This window comes from Homalodisca vitripennis, chromosome X (assembly GCF_021130785.1).
Source record: "Homalodisca vitripennis isolate AUS2020 chromosome X, UT_GWSS_2.1, whole genome shotgun sequence".
Classification (NCBI taxonomy): domain Eukaryota; kingdom Metazoa; phylum Arthropoda; class Insecta; order Hemiptera; family Cicadellidae; genus Homalodisca; species Homalodisca vitripennis.
Genome location: NC_060215.1, coordinates 59,739,454 through 59,763,290, shown reverse-complemented (window position 1 = coordinate 59,763,290; position 23,837 = coordinate 59,739,454). Strand labels below are relative to the sequence as shown.

Below are 23,837 nucleotides of genomic sequence, written 5' to 3'. Positions count from 1 at the left end.
CATTAGTGATTAGGTTCCTTCTGTTAATTTCTGCATACTCCTAATTTGAATGTACAAACTAAACCATTTGACAAAAGTCAGGTACCACTAAGGCTTAGTTCATAATGATATAAATATCCTATTTCACATTAGTGATTAGGTTCCTTCTGTTAATTTCTGCATACTCCTAATTTGAATGTACAAACTAAACCATTTGACAAAAGTCAGGTACCACTAAGGCTTAGTTCATAATGATATAAATATCCTATTTCACATTAGTGATTAGGTTCCTTCTGTTAATTTCTGCATACTCCTAATTTGAATGTACAAACTAAACCATTTGACAAAAGTCAGGTACCACTAAGGCTTAGTTCATAATGATATAAATATCCTATTTCACATTAGTGATTAGGTTCCTTCTGTTAATTTCTGCATACTCCTAATTTGAATGTACAAACTAAACCATTTGACAAAAGTCAGGTACCACTAAGGCTTAGTTCATAATGATATAAATATCATGTATATTTTTAAAGAAATGTTAAGAAAGGGAGACACAGTTTTTTAAGAGAGCATTTTTTGCAGAAGTGAAATCAGCAAAATTTGAAAACATTAAAACAGTAAGTGTGGACAATGTACCAGCTGACAAATTTATTGATCTCTGCGATATAAATTAAATATCACTTTGGTCTTTTGTAAATTCATAGTTAAACTGTGTATAAATAGGTGTTGGATAACATTCTAAAAACTGCAATGAAAATAATAAGTCATGTATCTGATGAGATGAAAAAAGGATTTTAAATCAATTTTAAGAAGTAACTGGTAAGTTAACTGTTTTTATAGATAAATCAATCACCTTTAGAAGCAAAAGCATATTCATAGTATACTTAAAATATGGAAAAGTCAGCACGTATTTTATTATGCTTAAGTAAACATGGTTCTGACGAAGCATATCTTAAAGAAAACTTAGTGGCATTTGCCAGTAACTTTTCAAGTGTTATGCTGGAGAAAAATATCTAGAATTGGAAACTTATTGATACATCCTAATCTAATCCTATAATAATATTATTATTGCTATATCCTAATCTAATCATATCCTAATTTTATTCTTTGGCACTTTATGAACTACAGGTTAGCATTGGCTCAGGGTAGTAGTTGATCATCATTGTAGTTGATGAAGTGGGAGCTGTCAACAATTTCCAAATATTTGTGGACAAACTATATTCTTTTTTCACCAAATCAAACAAAAATTCAAAACTAACATTGGGAATGTATATGTGAATTTGGCCAACAAATAAAAAAATATGCAAAATGTTAAGAACATGTTGAGTTGCAAGTTTATTTACTACAGCCATTAACACCACTTGAAATAGATACAGTGTATTTTATAAAATCTTTGAATCAACTAAGAATGATAAAAGTAAAATCTCTACAAAACGAATAATGTACAGTAATTAGTTAAAAAGTTGTAATCTTCCAGAGGAATCTCTACAAAACTGGGAAAAAGTTTTACTGTGTTTTGTGCAGACAAACTTAAAAAGTGTCTGGTTTTTCAAGGTTATAAAGGAAAATTCTGAAACTAAAACTTTAGAAGCAAAAATAGTTATCAATGAATGCAAATTTGTTGAAGTTCACTTAACACAAAATGAAAAAACTCCACAATCAATCAGTTGGTGGCAATTACAATTAACACAATTAAAAAAAGAATTTTCACGATTTCCAGCAACAAATCCCATTTGCCAAGCACACTGGTGCATCAACGAATCAATGTTCAAGGAACTAAAGGTGCTCGAACCTGATCAGTGGCCTACTGACAATACCTGTAAATTTAAGAGAAACAGAGATTAAAAGTCTGTGTAAAAGGTTCGAATTACAATATTACACATTTTTCAATTTATGTTTTTGGCATTTGTTAATTGTTATTAAAATGGCTATGTCGTATTTATACATACAAGTAATAACTTTAGATTAATCGATGTACAGTTTTACAGTACTATAAAACAAATCTCAACATACACAGAATATAGTAGTTGAAAATTTACCTACTTAGAACGCATATCATGTTGATACAAAAATTTTCTGGAAGAGGATCCCTGGACATCTATTTTGACATGAGATTCAATGTCCCAGCTTCAACCACTCATGTTACGGTACTGGACAGTTTACGAGAACACCCCTACCTTATTTTAGTTACCAGTGAAGTAATCGAAGATTTTGCTGATGCCGCTGCGAAGTATTCTCATCGGTACACTGGGTTGAGACAAATCCTTCTGTTGCCAACCACGGAACTGATGTCTCCTACTAGTTAGTTGGTCAATAGTTCTTCCTTACCAGAAACTGGCTCAGACAAGTAAACTATTGTAAAATAGATTGAAATTTTTGGGGGAAAAGGATTATAATTTGTTTTTACTTAGATAAAATTAAATATATTTAACATTTCTTCAGTACACAATTTATTTTCAAAATAATACAAAAATAAAACATTTGTATATTTTGTTTGTTAAACAATATAAATAAAATAAAACAAAATAAAAACAAAGCAAAAATAAAAACTAAAAACAAATAAAACAATAATAAAAAAAATTTTAATTTTGCTTTTAAATCAATATTTGACCAATAAAATGTAGTATTTTAGTACTTTACCTTCACCCACGTACTCTTCCTGTAACAACATTGAGGTAGCAGTAAATAAAATAATATATAAATAAAATATAAATCAAATAAAGTATGAATAAAATGAAATATAAATAAAATAAAGTATGAATAAAATAAAATATAAATAAAATAACATTTGGTTTAATACAAATTAAAAAATAAACTCAATTAAAATCAAAATAAAAAAGTTACACTATACAACCCATTCCAGTGTAACTTACAGAAGTTATAACTACAGCTAGATCTCAAAAGTATTCAAATGGACCAGGAATGTACAAATTGAAGATAAACTACTGAAATCAGAGTGTAAATTACATTTTTGGTTGAATAGGGAAATGGCATCACTATCCACGTATATATAGAACAACTCACTTTTTGTTCAGTGTTCGCATAGCTGTCTAGCTGCCAAAGTTAGTTTAACACTAGTCAGTGCAGTTGGTTACTTTCCACATTCCCACAATGGAATTAACCGTATAATAACTTTAACATGTCAAACTGTAATATAAGTGTTGACATTTCACAGATGATGGTCACAATATCGTATGTTGCTGATCGGAACAAATCTTTCCTCACAAGTTACAAGACAGGAATTCAAAAGAAAGCCAGCCACCGTTCACCAGAAACCATATTTCTTTCACATACAGTTTATAACAAATAAATATTACATTGTTCTGTAGCATATGTGTAGTGTTTTTCCACCCACAAATTGCCTGTTTTCAAGATACTGAAATTAAGAATTAAATCCTAATTTAAATAATTAAAATATTAGGGTTAAATTAACTTACAATGAAATTTAAATCAATATAAGAAGCAATCTAATGGAAAAAAAACCCACAAACCAACCATTGAGAGCAATCCTGATCATTTTCATTTCAATTCTGTTACAATTGTATCAACTGTAAATATGATTGAATCAAATTAACAAATAATATTAACAATGCCATGCTAATTGAGGTCACTATGTTGTAATCTGTAGTGACTGGTGATAAGCTAAGTCATTGTTGGTAGTTACAATTTTGCAACATAAACCTTGAATTAATGTTTATGACACTATATATATATATATATATATATATATATATATATATATATATATATATATATATATATATATATATATATATATATATATATATATACACACACAAATACATAAACTGACCTTCTTCCTAATATGGTATTTGAAGTCATGTTTCAAGAGCACACTAAGGTCTGTTGCTATATCAGGCAACAATGGGTTCAGAATAGCAACAAGCCGGGCATAGAACGGCAGCAAGTCCAACCTAGTTCTTGGCACACCAAACAGGACCCTGTAACATAAAATTGCCAGATAACATTATATATGTATGTGTGTGTATAAGTACAACACTATATTAACACTGTGTGGTATAGTGGACTTCAGTACATTGTTATAGGTGTATTTTGCTAATGGCACTCACATAAGAGATTATCTTTTGAGAAAATTTACATGCTAAAATTAAAACCCTTATTATGCAAAAATAGATCCTAAGACTTACTCCTAATACTTCCACAAGAAGTCAAACTTCTGTAAAATAGTAAAAATATTAAAAACCACCTGTTCTCAATTTAAAATACCAACTCTTCCCAATTTAATTGTTCACACAAGTTTCTTATTGTACAGTTAAATTAAGCTCATTTTAAATTAAAAACTATTAAAAAAAATGTGTCCTGTCCATAGGACTTTTTATCAATAGCACCAATCTTATACTGTATCGCCCCTCCTCCTTATTTTGTTTCATAAAATCCTCACACAGGCCAGCGGCCCATGAGGACGGGCAGAATAAGGCTTAAAAGGGGTTTGGCCTCTTCTTGTAAAATTACAAATTGCTCACGTAAGTTTTGGTCGCATTACATGTTGCATGTATTCAAGTGGTTGTATAGACTTGAAAATATGTCAATTTAACATAATCTGTAGAAACCGGAGCATAAATTACAGCATTGGTTGAGCAGAGATGATGCATAGAAAGCAAGCGGCCACGTGGCTGTGCAATATCTTGTTCACTTTTAAATTAATTTGTGTATTTTCTGTACAAATTTCTGAATTAGTGTTTTATTATTAATACTTGCCACAATAAGACATAAAAATGTATTCGTGTACCAATAATAAACATTTCAATATTCTGTAGTACTTGTGCAGTATTGTTCCATCAATATTAACTGTATAACATCCTGAGAAAATAGTCAAATGCTAAATGAATACATTTACAGATTAGGTCTCAAATTAAATTAGATTGAATTAATGTATAATTTAAATTAAGTTAAAATTCAAACTCGATGATTGAACTTAGTTCTGCTAAAATTAGAATGCACAAGACTCCTTTAAGAATAGCCTTCAGGACGGCATGAGGTTTTACTACAGATTTGTGGTTCTAATAAATATCACCCCAAGCTACAATGCAATCTAATAACAATGATTAATAGTTGTTGACAGTATTACTAGTAAGAAATGAATATAGGTACTTTTGAAACAAGTTGCCCGTACACACTCTTTGAAAGTAAAAATGATTAATTGTACTACTGTGATAAATTATGCCTTTAGGCAATCTTTGTTGGTCTGCTACTCATCACAATGAAAATTGAGATAGTACTGATAATCAGAGAAGTAAATTGTGCTTGTTTTCCTGTTAATTAGTTCAATTTCCAACTGGCTGCCACATTATAAAAATTTACATTTTAATTATTATTTATCTTGAGTGTTGTGTACTCCATGTATTAATCCATGAACATGTACAATAAATTCCAACTTTATACAACAAATTTTATTAGAGAGTAATCATTCTATCAGACATTACATACATAGATACAGACACAGAAAATTTAACTCTATATATATAATCAAGAATATATTGTGAAAACTGTTATGTACATTATGGAAAATTATGTACATCTGAAACATTCTGTTTTAACATCCTTTAGTTGAACAAAAATTAGGTATAGTAAAATTCCATTAATCCAGAATGCTATAATTCAGCACGCTTGGTAATCTGGCATGGCTTTTGAAAAATTAATATTTTCCTGAACAATGGATCATTTAACCCTTTCAGTGCCAGACATTATCCCTAGAGTATGAGCAAGAAATGCCAGGTGTAGCTCCATGTGTAGATGCAAGAAGTGCCAAGCAATAATTGGCTTTTTTTAGCTGTTTACAAAAAAGATCATAGATTCATTATTTATTGATGAAAATGGTTACTTTTTGTTTTGTTTTGCTCATAAATAATCACTGTAAATATAAACTCCTATAATAACTTTACTAAATATGTATAACAAAAAAATAAAATAAGGAAAAAAATACTTACATAAATTTTTTGATGAATTTTTCTGTTTAGCGTAAAAATATATGTAAAAGATTCCTAACTCTGTAAGTAGTGTTATTTTTTAAACTTCCACATAGTTTTAAACATATATACAAAAATTTAAACTGGTATCTTCAAAAATAAAGTTTTTAGGATCGGTTTTAGAAATATTGCAAATCTTGATATTCGCTCATTTCACTAAAAATTGTGTTGCACTTTATAAAAGAAGTGTATTTATACATAAAACTGTATCTGTAACTGTTCTTAAGTCCAATTACACAATGAAAAACAATTAGCCTAGTCCTATATATACAGTTTTTAGAAAACTAGCTTGAAGATAAAAAAAAAACTAACACTTGTGAAATGATAAAAAATATGGGTGAAGTCCCTTCTTACATGTTTTACAAGAAAAGGTAACCTTCTTCCTTTTTCCTCCTGTCTGGGTACTTTTTTTGTTACATACAGAGCAATTCAGTTCTTTTTTATTTGGCAGTTTATCTAAAAACATTGTGCAATCGCCATCACCACCACCGTTACTGGCTTCATTTCTCTGCCGGTTATTTCCAGGTAAATTGTATAGCACAGGCCTCCTTTCCTGGAGGGCCAGCCACTCTATAGACAGTTCTTCTATAAGTGCCACAGTATATTCTAGCCTAGCAAGAGGTTTGTCAGAATTATTTTTATAAATTATGTAGGAATTGAGGACCATTCTTCCAAAAATATTGAAAGTAACCTTTCTCCAGTAACGAAGCACTTTTCTCTCATGAAGGTATGAATTGAGCATTTGGTCCCCTCCATCGACTCCACCCATAAAATCATTATATCTCCTGACAACTTTTGGCTTATTCGTGATTTTGACATGACTACCATATTTTTAGCTCCTTCTCTCATCTTCAACGGTGCCATCTGTAGATAAAACTAATACCTCTACTTTGTCTGGGATTGTTTTTCCTTGAATGCTAACAATGTCATCTCATTTTTCTTGAAATATTTCTTTTCTCCCACACTAAATTTAGGGTTTACGGCATTAGGAAGTCCTTTGCGGTTTATACGCATAGTACCTGTCAAAAATGTACACTTAGAGTACAGGTGTTTTGCTAGCCTAAGAGAGGTGAAGAAATTGTCACAAAAAATGTGATAGCCTTTATTCAGTAGTCCAACCATATCTAACAGCTTTGTGACAACAAAATAGCCCAGTCCATTTTCTTTTATTTCATCTTTGTCATTCCCATTTGCACCTTTGTACACAAAGAAATTGATGCAGTAATGAGTGACTGAGTCACACAGCATCCACAGTTTGATTCGTCAACGGTGTCTCTTTTTTGGTAAGTATTGTCTAAACTGACTGTGTGATTTGGAACTAATGATACTTTCATCTATTGCAAGATTTTGACCGGGGGAAAAATGAAATCTGAAAACCCTATTTACATGGTCAATTAGTGGCTGAAATCGGGCACAAGCATCATAATTTGGCTCACCTGGTTTCGCAAGAGGGCCTGTGTCGACCATGTGAAAAATCTTAAAATAGCTTGAAATCTATTCTAGTAAACATTCTTGAGATCCAAGAAATATATTGACTAGAACCAGTCCACCAGTAGCTGTAGAATGTAGGTTGCTTTTTTATTCCCATGTTCAGAAGAACTGCTAAAAAGGCCTGCATCTCTAACATTGTAACAGGTTTCGAGGATTTTAAGCGGCTGTGAGGTTTCATTGGATTGCTATTATTATTTATAAAATCTGTGGCATACTTGTTGGTCCATTTTACAAATATTTCTAGAAGAGCTCTAGTAAAAAAAAGACTGAAATATGATGATGGAGAAGAGTTACGGGGTGGAGCATGTTTTGGACCCGAAAGTTCTTGAAATGAAAATTGGTGGCAAAAGCTAACATTGCCATCTACTGCCACTTCATCCCATCCAGTACCATCCTCAGAATCAGAAGAGGATAGTTCAAATGATTCCTGTAGGCCTACATTACTTGGTCGACCTCTAGGCCTTGTTTGTAGGTTAGGCCTAGGTCGTGTTTCAAACCCAAGTTCTACGTCTGAGGCATCATCATCAGATGATGAACAATCATTTTGTAAAGGTCTAAAGGACAAGTGATTTAGTCTAGACCTATTAGTTTGCGATGTTGAGGGCAAATTAGGATCGTAATCCGGATCGCTGTCTGTATTGTCAAAACCTACACTAGAAGAATCACTTTCACTCAAACTACTCACAGAATAATCACTCTCATCTTCCAACACTCTCTGTACTGTATTTACACTGAGAGGTGAACCACTACGCTTCATTTTTCAACACTCAACGTAAGAAATAAAAATAATAAAAACAACTGAACTATTAACTTGACGCGAACGGCAAAACTAAGTAACCAACAGACGACTGCCACTCGGAACGGCGATGTCCACTGCCACTTGTATTTCGTTTCCTATATATAACACTAATATGATAAAAATACTCTTTACCAATTGTTTTAATTAAGGATTGGTCCTTTATAAATATATATATAACAAAATTACGTCCGTTATAGTATTTTTTAGAATTTTTTCTACACGTCCGTGTAGTCGGGCGTTGGCTCTTCTTGCACATTTCGTCGACGTCCTTCTAGTCGGACGTTGGCACTGAAAGGGTTAATCGTTTATCATTTCATGTGCAACAATGTTTTTTTTTATGTTTGTGGTAGACACAGCGTTTAGACAGGCGTGGACAAGAGACTAGGTGTCATATTCGGCCGACATCAGGTGATATAATTAGACTTATAACATGACACCACGGCAATCAGTTATCAGCTTGTATAACCAGTTGCACTATTTCGTATCAATTCAATTGAGTCTAGTAATGATAGGCAATTTCACAGTTAATGTGGTCAGCACAGGTTTTTGATGGAAGGACGACTATAAACGACTAACGTCTCTCGCCACTGCCATTTGAGACAGGCAAGCAGAGTCTACAGAAGTTGGCAGTGGCAGTACAGAACGGGGCTCTGATAAAACGGGATGAACGCGCCCTTGACCTTGTTCCGCCCAATTGTTGTGATGCATAGATTACGTCACTGTAAATAGACCGTTAAAAAAAGTTCTTATAGATCCACATACAACAAGGATACCTAAAGGTTACATTTGAATAATAAAAACGTGTTTTACTGTGATTGTTTTTTTTACTTATTATGTCTACATTATTTCTCTGATATATAACCAATAATCCGGCATGCTCCAAGTCCTGACCGTGCCGGATTAACGCTGTAATAGCTTTTAACTCTTTTAGTTGGCCATTTCATAAATATGTTATATTTAACAAATTTAGAACCTAATCTGACAACTCTATGCTAAGTTATATATTTATTAATCGTTTTGACATACATATATATAATTATTAAAATCAACTCACTTGACAAGCTTCTTCCGGTGGTGCTTGGTATTGTGATACATCAAGAATTCAATAGCAGCATTGTCGATCATTTCTCTATTGACACAGTTTGGGAGAAGATTCAAAAATGCGTCAAGTAAAATTTTATTACTTGAGTTTGTATTGTTATCATTTTCTTCATATTCTGTGCAATTGAATACCAGATACATTAAACAGAAGTAAAATTAATAACAACATATTTGTGGCACTCACATAATCAAATACATAACTATCAAACTTTGGCATTCTTCCAAAAAATTACACCTGTGAAAATTGATTGCGGTGAATAAGATATAATGAGCACAATCATATCTTCATTGGGAACCTCACAATATCTATTAGTTTATAGTAAGTTTAATACAATAATCAACATTCAAAGTAAAATACCAGCATTATTTCTTGTTCTTGGCTTGCAAAGAACCCAATTTTGCTGTGTTACCATCATTTTTTCCACATTGTGCTACTCACTACTAGTAGGTACCCAAAAACTCACAGTGTAATTTATTGCTATTAATGATTAACATCCATGTATGGATTCACTTAATTAAGGAACTAGTAACTACAAAATATACTCATGTTGGTCTATAAAATTAATTTTTTCTTGAATCATTGCATCTTAAAATTACATTAAAAGAGCACAAAACATCAATTTACTACAGTAATTAATCATTTTACAACAAAAGTATATTTAATTACAAAAAATCTATTAAATGGTACAACGCACGTTTTTAATTAAGTACCATTTTGATGTATAAAAACTAACTTTTGTAACAATTTTACTTTTACATGAAAGCTCTAATGTTTATCTACATTTCTACCTAATTGTCATCAACATTAAGAACATCCACTTATCATATTGTACAACAAGCTTTCATAGAAGTTCACAGCCTGGTATAACAGCCATTACAACGTTATCATTTTGACGTGGAGATATTTAAAAAATGCATAAACATTAACACATTCGACTGTTGCCATAATGGCATCTGTGGTTTGCCAAGAGTACACAGTGTGCAAGGATGTGACACCTATCACATGCAGCGCAGCAGTGGAATTTCAAAATGGTACTTATCTCAATGTCCGTATATACAAACATCAAAAATTTTCAATATTACAAGTGCTAAACATCTTTTTTTATATACCTCTCATGATAACAAAGTCAAAAATGCTTCAGAAATTTTTTCAGGTAAGCTAATTTGTTCTATTATGTATAATTTATTACATGAATAAATGTTTTTAAATTCATTATAATGCAGTATATTTCATACTGAATAAAAAGAAAAAAACATAATAATCAGTTGAAATATAACTTTATTTTTTTTTCAAAGCTCTGCAAAATAGGCAAAATAGTGCTGGGATTTATAATTGATCCCTTACAGTAAGTGGTGGGATATATGGCAGACATTTCAATAAAAATAGCTGGAATCGTAAGAGTTAATAAAAATACACTTTATATATATATCCATAAAATCCATAATCCATAAAAATACGTGAAACACACCTTTTTCCCCTGAAATTGTGAATCAACAGTTATGAGTTAGTTACAAAACAATACAATTATTTATCACCTGTCCATTACCTATGAATGAAACCAAATGTTTCTTTTTAGGTATCCCAATAAGATAAACACACAATTAAATATGTAATAGGGCCAGTCAGTAAGGTTGCTATATTTTCAGTCCTAATATAAATAGATTAGGTGTGAGTAAAGTTGATGTTTTTTTTACCAATGTCATTGATTATGGAATTATATTAATGTTAAAGAAAGTTGCTGTTATTAAGTGTAAAAACTTTTTTTATCCATTTGAGTGCTAAGGAATTTTTTAAGTTTTGTTTTAAACATGCTAGATTTGTGACATGTTGCATTCGAAAAGTGCTATCTTATAAATAGTAATTAAGTTTTACTAAAGGAGTTTTCATAATTAATTGTCCACTCACACATTAATTATTATCAAAATGAGTACTTGACAAAAACAAATCTTTAAAAAGAACAACAAATGCTTTTTCCTACACAGATTAGAATTTTGACTGAAGAACTAACACATAAATCGCTAATACTTTATGTTTTATTCAAAATGCCTACCTTCGATTGCTTCAGCTACTGTTTCTTCTTCTTTCTTATCTTCTTCAAGTTCTTCTTCTTTTAGGTCTTCGTCTAAATTTTCTTCAGTCATCTTAAAATACATAGATATATAATTAATTACAAATGTTATATAAATCATTTTTCTATTTCATTAAATAAAAATGTATCAAAATTATTAATTCACAATTTACCTTTGTACTAAAGCTTTACTAAGAAGCCATGTACCAAATTATATGTATCTAGGACACATTTGTATATAAATATACATAATTTTATAGTTACAAATGCATGATCCATATACCTTGTGTATAGTAATAATACTCACCATGCTCTACATTAATAATTTAACATTGAAGATTTAATGTGCTGTAAACGTTAATCACACCTGGAAATTTTTTTAATGAACTCTTTTTCCTCTTCACTGTGTTTGTAGCATTTACTCTGTAATTTCATTACTATTTTGAAGATTTGATATAATAATCTTTGAATCAACATGATGTAATCTTTATTTTGTTCTTTGAATCAACATGATACATACTTTATTTTACATACATGTTAAAAATTTTACCTTGAAACTTTAGTAGGGCTTATTGTACGGTTCATATATTGCCAACAAAACATACAAAATACAAAGACCACAAAAGTGTTTTTGCTAAAATCATATGCAATGCAACAACCAAAAACCATTTTCCTGTACCGCACAGTTAATACTGACATTTTATTTAACTTCAAAGCATATAGATGGTCGGATGTTGAGAAAAAGAATTAAGTAAACGATATATAGGACCATGCTAGACTAGAGTAAACGGATATAGCATACCTTGGTGGTGTTAAGGAATAACAGAAGGTTTGTGCTAGTTATCTATAGTTATGTATAGTAGAGACTGCGCAGAATGGGACGAGTCGTGGCGTTGTTTGATGAAAGCAATATAAACTGGCTTTGCATTGTAGGGAGTGAAGGAGCACCAGTCTGCTACCAGCTCTTGTGGTGTGCATTTAAAGTGTATATAAGAACGAGTGAAAACAAGCTTAGAGTCAGTTTATTTATATATTTTGATTATTAATAGTATAATGTATACAATGTGTGTTCAATAATTAACTCTTAAAGTGGTTTAAAAATTTATTGTTAGAGTGATTACTTAGCAAATCAGTGTGCTTTATTCTGTGAGAATACTTCCTAACAGAAATAATATGCCAATCAACACTGCAAAAGAAAAATGAATAATGTTAAAAGATTTTACACACTCAGTCAAGAAAAATCGTTCATAGCCTATATAATTTAATAAAAGATAAATCAGAGATTAACTAATTCCTTTAAATCAAATTTAAGAGTGTGTAGCAGAAGTAACTGGTGTTTTGTGAGATAGTATTCAACAGATTCTAAGGGAAAGTGGAAACACTGCCATTGCTAATACCTAGGTTTTTATTCTCAAGGAAGAACTGAGCTGCAGAAAATATTAAACATGAATGATGGATGATTTAAAAAAGGCTCTTGAGTAGAGGAAAGTGCATAAAGTCCATCACACTGTGGGACAATGTCCGACTATTGCAGTAATCACAGGAAAAATAGATTACCAAGGAAGCATTTAGGTTTTGAAAGACCTAAAATTTAAATGTAGAAAATTTGTGAAAGTGCTAATTGAAAAACAAAGGGTGAAAAAAAAGGATGACAAAGGTGGGATTTATTAGAGTCATACAAAATACAAACAGGAATGTACACTTGTGTCGACAACTAAATCTACATCTACGTATCTCTTACACAACCATATTTCTGGTTGGATAACAGCTAGGATGGGTTATTTCTAACAGACAGTCATGATGCATACATGAAGGATGGTGAGAGTGTTTTGTGAAAAAAATTACTAATTATCAACTCTGGGCAGAAAACTGGAGATGATGCTATAAATTTCAACAACTACAAATAATGGGTTGCAGAAATATTAACTCCAATTCACTTCCGAGAAAGTCCTTATAGTTGACAATACTTCATATAACAACTAAGTGTTAAAATCCAGCTCCTACTCCAAAAATCAGATGGCTTGTGGAACACAACTATCCATTTAATGAAAAAGCATAACTTGTATAAAACGTGTAACTGACAAAAAAACCTCCACAAAATATATGTAAATATATGTATCAAATAGATGTAATATAGGCTAAGCAAGGGCTTACTATCCTGTACCTTTCTTATTATAACCTATCTTACCGAAGCAACTGATGTCTTCTCTTGTTTTATGATCTTAAAGTTCGGCAGGTAATCTTTCAGATTGGGAAACTCAGTGTAGAAGCGTTGTGTTTCCTCATCCTCCCAAATAGAAAGTGAGGTTACATCATCCGAGTCTAATCCCCCACCCATTAACAACAGGTCTCCATCTCCTTTGCTAGACTCTGTACACAACAACAGAGATAGTTATAACAAAATATAATTTTTAATTTACAACATGAGATAGCCACAATTATTATATCCGTACAATATCAATTTCAAATTCTCACAGTAAGTTAAAGTGCAATGAGACAAAATATCTTAAATATAAAATAATACTGTTCAAATTTTAAATAACATACATTATATTAAAGACACACACATTATTTTAAGACCAGTTACTATAATGATAATCGTAGAACACATAACTAATGTTCTTTAAATACTAATACTGCAACAGAGTTAAAATTTATTTCTTACATTGTGCTTACTCATTTGCTTCATACCAAATTTATTTATATCAAATGAAACTCACAGGTTAATTTTTAAAAAGATTCATAGTTTTATTTCTCAAGATTTTGTCTATTTGTTTAGCAACTTTAATTGATTATGTTGATATAGTTTTATTCACTTGATTTTATTTGTTAGCCCTTGTATTTTCATTTTTGTTTAAATTATTTTGACTGCATAGCCTGTTACTTAAATGGTTTATTATATACAATATTAACAATCAAAAAGCACAGACTGTATCAACTTTTGTGGTAAATGAATCAGGAGAAACAACCTAACTGACACAGATATACTGCCATGAGTATTGCGTATTACAAGCACTAGATGCACCCTGCTCACTAACAACTTCAAATCAGCAAAATTAATTTTACAATATTTAATATATTCTTGTGAAAACAATAAGAACTTATTTTGGAATACAATAAGGAAATACCAAATATCTACTTTTGGCTTAATGACAGTAATTAATTGAGGTTGTTGTCACATTACTGTCTCTGCTCCCTTTAATACGCAATTAGGGAACATTAAGGGGTAGATATATTGAGATGACCATAAGTATTGTCCCATACAAAAAATTAAACCTTAAAACATTTTTCTCTCTTATTTTCAGTCACAGAGTTCAGAAAGATATCTTATTACACAAGCAATATCAAAAAGTCCGATTAGTCTAGTTGCTGGGTTAACCGAGGCAGTTAAAAAATTAATAATATTTTAGGAAGTGCAAACAAATTTGTGCCGAAAATACCAGGTTTGTTTTTTATGTAAAGGGCCGCGGAACTCATAAGTGTGTTACACTGTTTGCATGGCTCTACTGGCCATTATTAACTGTGAACAGCATTACACACATTCAATGGAAGTAATTACCCATGAAATAGTTGACAAGATCCACAACATGGTTTTGGGTGATTAAACGTGAAATAATTGAGGATACAAGTGTTAAACAAGATAGAAGTGTTGTCAATCTTCCAAGAAACATTTGGTATGAAAAAAAATTTATGCAAGATGGGTGCGTATTCGTTTTCAGAAAAGAATATACACATCACGTGGATGACTCTGAGGCTGTTTTGCGCTTTTCCATCAGAATCCTGATGAGTTTATGTGTCGATACATAACTGCTGACGAAACATAGATACATTACTACAATTCAGAGATGAAAGGAACAATCAAAACAGAGGGGTGTTTAAGGTGAACACACTTTGAAGAAGAAGACAGCGAAATCGGCTGCAAAGATTATGGCAATTGTATTTTGGGATGCATGAGGAATAGTTTACACTGATTACTTGAAAAAAGAAAAACAATAACTGGAGAATGTAATACATCATTAGACAGGTTATTAATTCATCAGTTTAAAGAAGAAATCATGAAAAATCACCCTCCTTCATCAAGACGATACACACGTACATTGTACAGTTTCAATGGCTAAAACTGTAGAATTGAAGTTTGAATTATTATCCTTTCCAACATACCCATGAGATTTGGCCCCAAGAAACTTTATTTTATTTCCTAACTTAAAAAATTGGTTCAGTTGAGTATTTACATCAAATGAGGAGGTAATCACACACAGATTCCTATTTTGATGACCTACTAAAATTCTACTTAAAAATGTAGGATGCTTTGAAATAATCAGAGAAACGTTTCAAAAAGTTTTCAGAGCTTTATGGAGATTATGTTGAAAATTTTGTTTAATCTAAACAAAATATTAAGCTTTTCTACCTTTTTCTAAGGATTTATTGAACGGCCCTCATAATAAAAGGATGGGATAAAACATATTAACAGGATTTTGTGAGATTTATCTCCAATTCAAGCTCTTTAACATTGATGACTGTAAATCAAACCAAACATGTTTCTAGTATTGTACCAAATTAGAAGTATTTTATTCAATGTGATACAACACAGAAATTTTTAGTGTGGTGTATAGACAATAGTACGACAAGCGTTATACAGTACAAACAAAGAATGACTCAAAACTGCACAAAGAAAGTAAATAATTTCATACAACAGACATATGAAGAAGATAGGATATGACCAAGGGGCAAGAGCAAGAGAATAAGACTAAATAATTCCATCCAAATTTCAAAACAAATTGTTACAAACTATAAATTTACTACCAGACTCGTATTTAAAATCACACCTTTTATATATGTATATATATATATAAAATATTATTGAGCCATTGTTTTAACATTAGTTTTTGAACATTAGATTATACAATATTATCTCCTACATTATGCCTGTTAGGTCCAGGAGACTTATGGTCATCATCCCTCTGACATATAAAATACATAAAATTTTGTACTTAAATGACTAATGAATGGTAAATGCAAAGAAAGCATTTGATACTATATAAGAGCCAGGTTCGTAAAAATAACTTCATGTTGACTACGTTAATTTAATATACCAATCAAGTATCATATTATCCAAAAATTAGTTAAACAACCAAAAATTAAATTTGTACTTGAAATATTTAGAAATTTCTGTTTTTTTTTTTTTAAATCATTGATTAACAATACTAATACAAATTCATATTATAAGTATCCTTTATTTTTGTTGATATTTTAATCTATTTTCCTTTTCAATCTCACTCTTTACATTTAGACTATTGATCAGAGAGAGAACTTATCAAAACAGAGTAAGGAAGAGTTGGCACAGTATGATGTCTATAGTACTGGTAAAACAATGTCCAATCACTATTTTGATACTATACTATTTGTAACCAAAACTCAAAGTCTGATCCCTAAGAGTTCTTGATTCTTAATTCCTAATTCCATCATTCCACCAGCTCCATCACAGTCATTAATATTCACTGGTTAATTTTCACAACTTTGGTAAATTTTTACAACCTCCAATAAAATTTAATAAAGGCACCAATCAGTTTGTTAAATCATCAACCTTTAATTAGTAAAGTTCTCAGCAGTTCAAGAATATAACAAATAAATAATATTGTACTCAATAATGTTGGATTTTTAAAATCTTAGCTACGAGGGTGGTTTGATAAGTCTGGTAAAAATAGAATTAAATATTGTTTTAAAGGCAAAAACTCACTTTATTTCTCGACATAGTCTACTTGGTCTACTGAGTTTCTAATTTTTCCAACCAATAGGCAAAGTAGGCTTAGTCAAACTCTGAAAAATAATCTGTTGCACTTTTTTAGTTGAGATGCTTACAATGTCAGCTATCTCGCAAACTTTTAATCTTCAATTTTCCATTACCATATCATGCACTTTATCAATGGTTTCCTGCACGGTGACTTCAGCGGGCCTACTGGAGCGTGCTTCATCTTCTGTGCTTCTCAGACCACATTTAAACTCATTGATCCGAAAGTAAATGGTCTTCAATGTTGGTGCAGAACTCACATGGACTTTTCAACTCAGATTTCATCTGTGCAGCTGTCGAACCCTTCAAATGAAAATGTTTAATGACCGCACAAAATTAGTTTCTCTCCACCCTAAGGAACTAACTATGCAGTTACCACTTCAGCTGACTGCCAACAATCAATTAATTACAGCTGCCATTCGAAACACTGTAATATCCGTGGAAATATCAGTCTTATCAACAAGAGTGTGAAGGTTCTGAAAATCTCCTGCTCTTTCATACAAATTGACCAGACTTATAAAACTGACCTTGTATAGTTAAAACTGCAACAACCATATATTAGGTTGATTGGCTGTAGTAACATGGCCTTCAGTTTTACCCCATAAGTCCAATATTAAACCTCAAACACTTTTAAGACTTCATATTTTGTATAAGAATTATGGGAGGTGTCTTGTTTTAAAGATATGATTAGTATGCATCCAAACGCTTTCTATTTTTCTTGTAAAATATTCATTCAATTCATTTTACTTTGACGCTGTCTATCCAGTTGTACTGGTCATCGACTAAGGTGGAGGTAATTAAGGTAATTAAGGTATTAATGAAAATTAAAACTTTTTGAGTATTTTACAATAAGACACAAAAATGTTTTGAGATATTTTGTGAATAAACTAATAGCAATGTAGAAAGAGAGTTTTTATGCATATTAATAACATCTTCAAAATGAGACAGATCCCATAATACCACAACCAAAATTAAGAGCATAAGTTTTTGAGATATAACATTTTTCTTTTAAGTATAAAATCAAAATAGCCCCCAGAACAGCCAGCTCTAATCTGTTGTAGTTCCAGAACATAAATTAATACATACAGAATAACACTTCATAATACATCTTAAGTTAATAAACAACATCTTTTTTTATTTAACTATACTTTTTATCCAAAACAACATTATTGTTCTACTTGAACAAAACAGTATAATATTAAAAGTTTTATATTATTTTTCTAGTATTTAAAAAAAATTCACAAATTACATGCTTTTAATTAAATTAACCCTTTTAACCCCGGCCATTAAATCAAGTGATGTACCAGAAATCCCAAGCCATTTTCAGACAAAATGTAAGGGTTTTGTAAAAAATTCACAACTCAGTTATTTTTTAAGATATTTAGGTAATTCTTTTTTTGTTTTACTTTTTTATACATGTAGCTTACAGAAATATACAAATAAAATTATTATTTTGAAAGTAATTTTTTTTAAATGCATATACATATATAAAAAATAAATAAAAATGAAAAAATTTCAAGTTTGATCATGGAAACCATATAGATAAAAAATATTTGACACAAAAATACCCATTTACTTTATGGTATATTTAATCCTTAATAAAAGGAAACAAAAATTATAGGCCTACCTTATTTACAAGTGGAGTAACATCAATTTTTGTAAAGCCGTGTAAATTTTTCTTTTTGCCATTTCTGGGCAAGGCAATGTAACAAGACCTTTGAAATTCACAGTACTTAAAATAAACATAAAACCAAAGTTATTTCTGACAAAATAACTAAAACTGTTCATAATCTAAATTTTAAAAAAGTTTTAAAACAATATTTACATCACCACAAAATGTAAATTTTCAAGATATCCATCACTCAATTCGTCGTCACTAATCACATCCACACCATTTGCAACTAGGTTACTAATTATTGTATTTTCACTTACGGGAGACTTTAAACGATGTCTTTTACTCATTTTGAAATAAAACAAATAATAAACTAAACTTTAACTGCCGTACTTTATACTGCTTTAACCTAAAACTGTGAAGAAAACGGAATATTCACAACCACGTGATAGCTGTCTGCAACAAGCGTGAGCAGTCAGTCGAGACGAACTGCAATTGCTCAGTCACAGACTGACAAAATACGAAGTCAAACCATTACAAACTAATATATTTCGATGCAAAATATCTTTGTGCACAAGTCTGTGAAATTTCAAAGCATTTGGTGAAATAGGTGGCCAGTAAAGTAATAAAAAGTGCACGTCCGCACTATACGGACGTCGGGAGTTGACGCCATTTTTACGACATCCATATAGTACGGACGTCGGGGTTAAAAGGGTTAAAAACATGAATTATTTCCACAGCAGACAATACAAAATAAATCTTTATAAGTATTTGTTTCAAAATATCAACTGGAGTAAGTGTTTAAATTGCAAGTAAAATTGAACATGCATGGTAATGACAACAGTGTAAAGCGATGTAAACTAATTTAATTTGTTAGTTGGGTTTTTATATTGCTGTAACAAAAACTATCGTTCACCATCAACAAACTTACTAACTTTCATATTTTTAAATTAAATGAATATGATTCATGGCATTCATGGTAAACTTAAAACAATATTTTATGCAATTTTTATCAACTATGTAAGAGTGCAAAGGTTATAAATGTATTCCATGATCGAAAATAACAAGATCAAGTCATCACACATACATGACAAGATCCACAAGTGTAAGACGAACACAGCAATGGTCAAATCCAAAATTTTCTAATCTCAGGTCTGATTCCGATTCTGAAAATATCAAATCTCTATTCTTGAATTTTTATCCTACACTCTTCTTTTAGCTTGAATTCGGATTTATTAAAATAATCACAAAATTAATTCCTGCATTTAAAAACTAATTTTGAAGGATTTCTTATGATTAACATTTATTGTATGCCCATAAAAAGGTCATAATTTGTTCAATAACTCTAAATAATAATATCTAACTGTGCTGTTTATGGTGAAGTTAATAAAATATTTATGTCTAAGTATAGTTCAGAATATAAATAATAAATAAATATGTAGTACAGAATTTAGATGTGGATTATTTTTTATAGCAAATATTGAATTTATATTCCACTATTCTCAATTAACTGCCTGATTTAATAAACTGACAAAATATAGTTTAACTTGTGTTTTTACTGCATATACAATTTATTAAAAACAAACACACCATAAAGCCTTAAATTACTGTTCAGTTTCTATTGAAATGAATAATGAATCATTATATTGGTAGTCTGAGCTGTGTAGACCATGTGGTAGGCATGTTACGCAATGCACAGGAGAAGAGGGACAGTCAATCTCAACCAATCATCTGATGAAGGAATGTTTAATTTTTACTACATCATGTGAGCAGACAATATGCAAATAAATGAAGTTGTTTAATCTTCAACTTCATTGATTAACAAACTTTTCTATGGATGAAAGTGTGTTGAATCTCATCAGAATTTGGGTTTAGGATCTTTTGAAAAGATTAGATGGATTTTAAATTCAGTTTTGACTCATCAGAGTGACCTAGAAATGGGAACATCTTCCTTCTATCACTGTACCTATTATTCATATTTCTATAATTCATAATACTTCATTCTACTTTCATATAACTAGAATCACACTTCACCACTTTTACAAGAAATGTTCATCTTAGATTTATTGTAAATCTTTGATATAGAAGAAATCTAGCAAAATACACGGGTTTTCACATCACACCCAAGTTTGTTTGCTTTATAAATCTCTCATTCAAGAATAGGCCAGATTGTATTTCATCCAGTAGATTTTTACATTTTATGTTTGACTAGACATGTGTAAACTCTACTACACTTATTGTCATGGCCTTGTACTATTTAAATAAATTAAAATTTGTTTAATAAAACTATATTAATAAATATCCAAAACTAGGTTTTCACTACTTTCTCCTTTGTACCAGTATTATAAAAGAGACAGAATTGTGATGGCTGTATGATGATCTTATTATTATTTTTATATGAAAACCCTGTGTTTTGACCACCTAAGTGAAAAAACAGCAGTTAAAGTGTTCATTAACACATGTGTGCAATGTGAGTATACACACTGGCTATAAATGAATGAACATACAGCTGTTGGTTTAAAATGAATCCAGATGTTAAAATTATATACTTTTTGTACAGTGAATTTGTAAAAGGTTGTATTAAGTTCAAGATATACTAACAAGAAAAGACTAACAATTTTAAAGATCAATAAAAATGGCATAAACTGCAGCTGTTTGAACATTCTTATTCAATATTTATAAAGGGGTAACTTTTAAGTCTGGGTAAAACGCAATGAAAATCTTGCTACAAATAACATGGTCTAATTTTGATGAAATTTTATATGTGAATCTAATTAATAAATATTTCCAGAGAATATTGACTTGACGGAACTTAAAACATTGCAACCTTGTGGTGTCATAACCAGAAGAGAGGCACCTTTTCAGTTTCCAGAGGACTAATTATTATAGTTTACCATGGATCCACAACAAGATTCCTCTACCCAAAAACTAACCAGATTTGTGAGATTATTTTAAACTAATAATTTATACATAATGCCGAAAGGCCTCACAATACAAATTGGGGCCAAGATAATGCATACAACTACCCATCCCAATCCCACAATAGCTGCACAATTACCAGTGTCCGACACGTCTGCTCTTCCAACTGGTCTCTCGTTAATAGGAATATGCCTACCAGAACCTGCACTGGAGAATTTCAAATAGTTGTAAGTTCCCTTTGTTAAAACCATAACTATTGTATATAGGGCAACTGATCACCAAACTCAAATTCAAACTTACAATGGCACTTGCCAAAACATTTACCTTTTTATGGTTTTTAATTTTTTTAAATCATGATTGATATTTTAAACCACAACTGTATAAAAAATAACTTACAAAATTATTTTTTATTCTGTCTACAAATACGATTACTAATGGAAATCGAAACAACATTCCAACAACAACTCCACATTCCAGAAGTGTGGTTGCATGAATATTGTAAAATGTACTCTTATAAACATAATGCAAAAAAGTCTGTGAAATAATTTGACAAAATATTTTTCTTTATTACCAATAAAACTCATGATAAGAGTGCTCTAAAACTTTCAGCCACTGTTACATATATAAGAACCATGATGGCTTTGCAATAAATCATTCAGTAATATGAAAGTCACTTCTTTTCTAGGCTTACAAAATTTATATTTTCTTAATTCAGATTAATATGAACTGAAAGTATTTTAGGGCATTATAACCGAAAACTTTGTTTGGCCCTTTTTATCTCAACAAATAATTCGATTTTGGAATAGAAAGGGCAAAGAAGTGAAATACTTTACTTGTGATAAGATTATTATGATCATAGGTACTGTGTTTGAACAAATTATTGAGGGAAACTTCCAAATTATCGAACTATTCAATAGTTATAGACTCAACATCAAACTCGGTTATTGAAATTCCTGCCAAATACAGGTGATAAATTTAAGAAGTTATCCATAGTGCAAATATTAGAATATGTTGGACCTATTATTAAAGGCTGTCAACTATATAATAATGCTGCAAGTATTACATATTCTGGTCTTCAGGCAAGAACGAAGGGACACAATGAACTAGTTCAAAACATTGTTTTTTCCGCCCATTAACTAAACCTGGTTGGAGTTACAGCAGCTAATACATCTAAACATGTTGAGTTTTCTAATCCTGTTAAAGCAGTATACAATTTGTTTCTGTGTCCACTCATCGATGAACAACTATAAAAGAAATCTTAAAGAATAATTGTCCTGAGATAGTCACAAGGTGGTCGGCCAGGGTGGTTACTATAAGTGCTTTACTAAAATCTCTAATTGAAATTAATGAAACATTAGAGAAAATGCCTGAATATAATAAAATAAAGGTTATGTGACGTCAAGAATCTATAGATTTGGTGAAAAACGGCAAAACTCAAAATTACCTTTTACTGGGAAGAGGTGATGAATAAATTTCACAAGATAATTTCACCTCTACATTGCAAAAGTATTAACACATTCGGGTCTACGCTCGAGCCAGACCCGAGCGCCATTGTTTAAACCCCCGGCCGGCGCTCGAGCGTGACTCGAGCACAGCTTTACCGATTGATATACGGAGTTGCTCGAGTGATATTCGAGTGCCGTCTGCTGCATTAGAAAGCCAGCTTTAATGGTTAGTTCAGAAAAATTCCGCTAGGCGCTACTACGTCATACCCGCTTGAGGCTTTTGTTTATCCACTGACGTGGCCTGGCGCGTCGTCAGTCTGTCTAAGACAACAATAATTTTTTTAGCATTTGAAAATTTTTTGGCAATTAAAATAATTATTTGTAAATATGTATATAGTAAATGCCTTAAAAAATTGAAATTACTTGTTTTATTTATTCAAAAGTTAGTTTTCAAGTAACACAAGACATGCGGGAGTTTTTATTTTTCTTAAAAAAATGTAAGTTTTGAAATTTTTTTTAAAATTAATTAAATTTTATAGGAATACAGTTTTACATATCATTTTAAAGAGGAAAGATAGAACTTTCAAGAAAATATAATATCTAATATACCTAATATTTAACAGTTT

At 30.9% G+C, this 23,837-nt stretch overlaps 1 protein-coding gene across 2 annotated transcripts in view; it reads right to left on the bottom strand.

Annotated features, from left to right (window-relative positions):
* LOC124369048 (regulator of nonsense transcripts 2) overlaps positions 1 to 23,837 on the bottom strand; it is a 129,279-nt gene that overhangs the window by 75,545 nt on the left and 29,897 nt on the right. For both annotated transcript variants that reach the window (XM_046826744.1, XM_046826745.1), the window contains 4 exons: positions 13,636 to 13,817; positions 11,430 to 11,520; positions 9,332 to 9,494; positions 3,794 to 3,941 (listed from right to left, as the gene is read on the bottom strand). In XM_046826744.1, the coding sequence (XP_046682700.1) occupies positions 3,794 to 3,941; positions 9,332 to 9,494; positions 11,430 to 11,520; positions 13,636 to 13,817 (584 nt within the window). The remainder of the gene's footprint in view (positions 1 to 3,793; positions 3,942 to 9,331; positions 9,495 to 11,429; positions 11,521 to 13,635; positions 13,818 to 23,837) is intronic.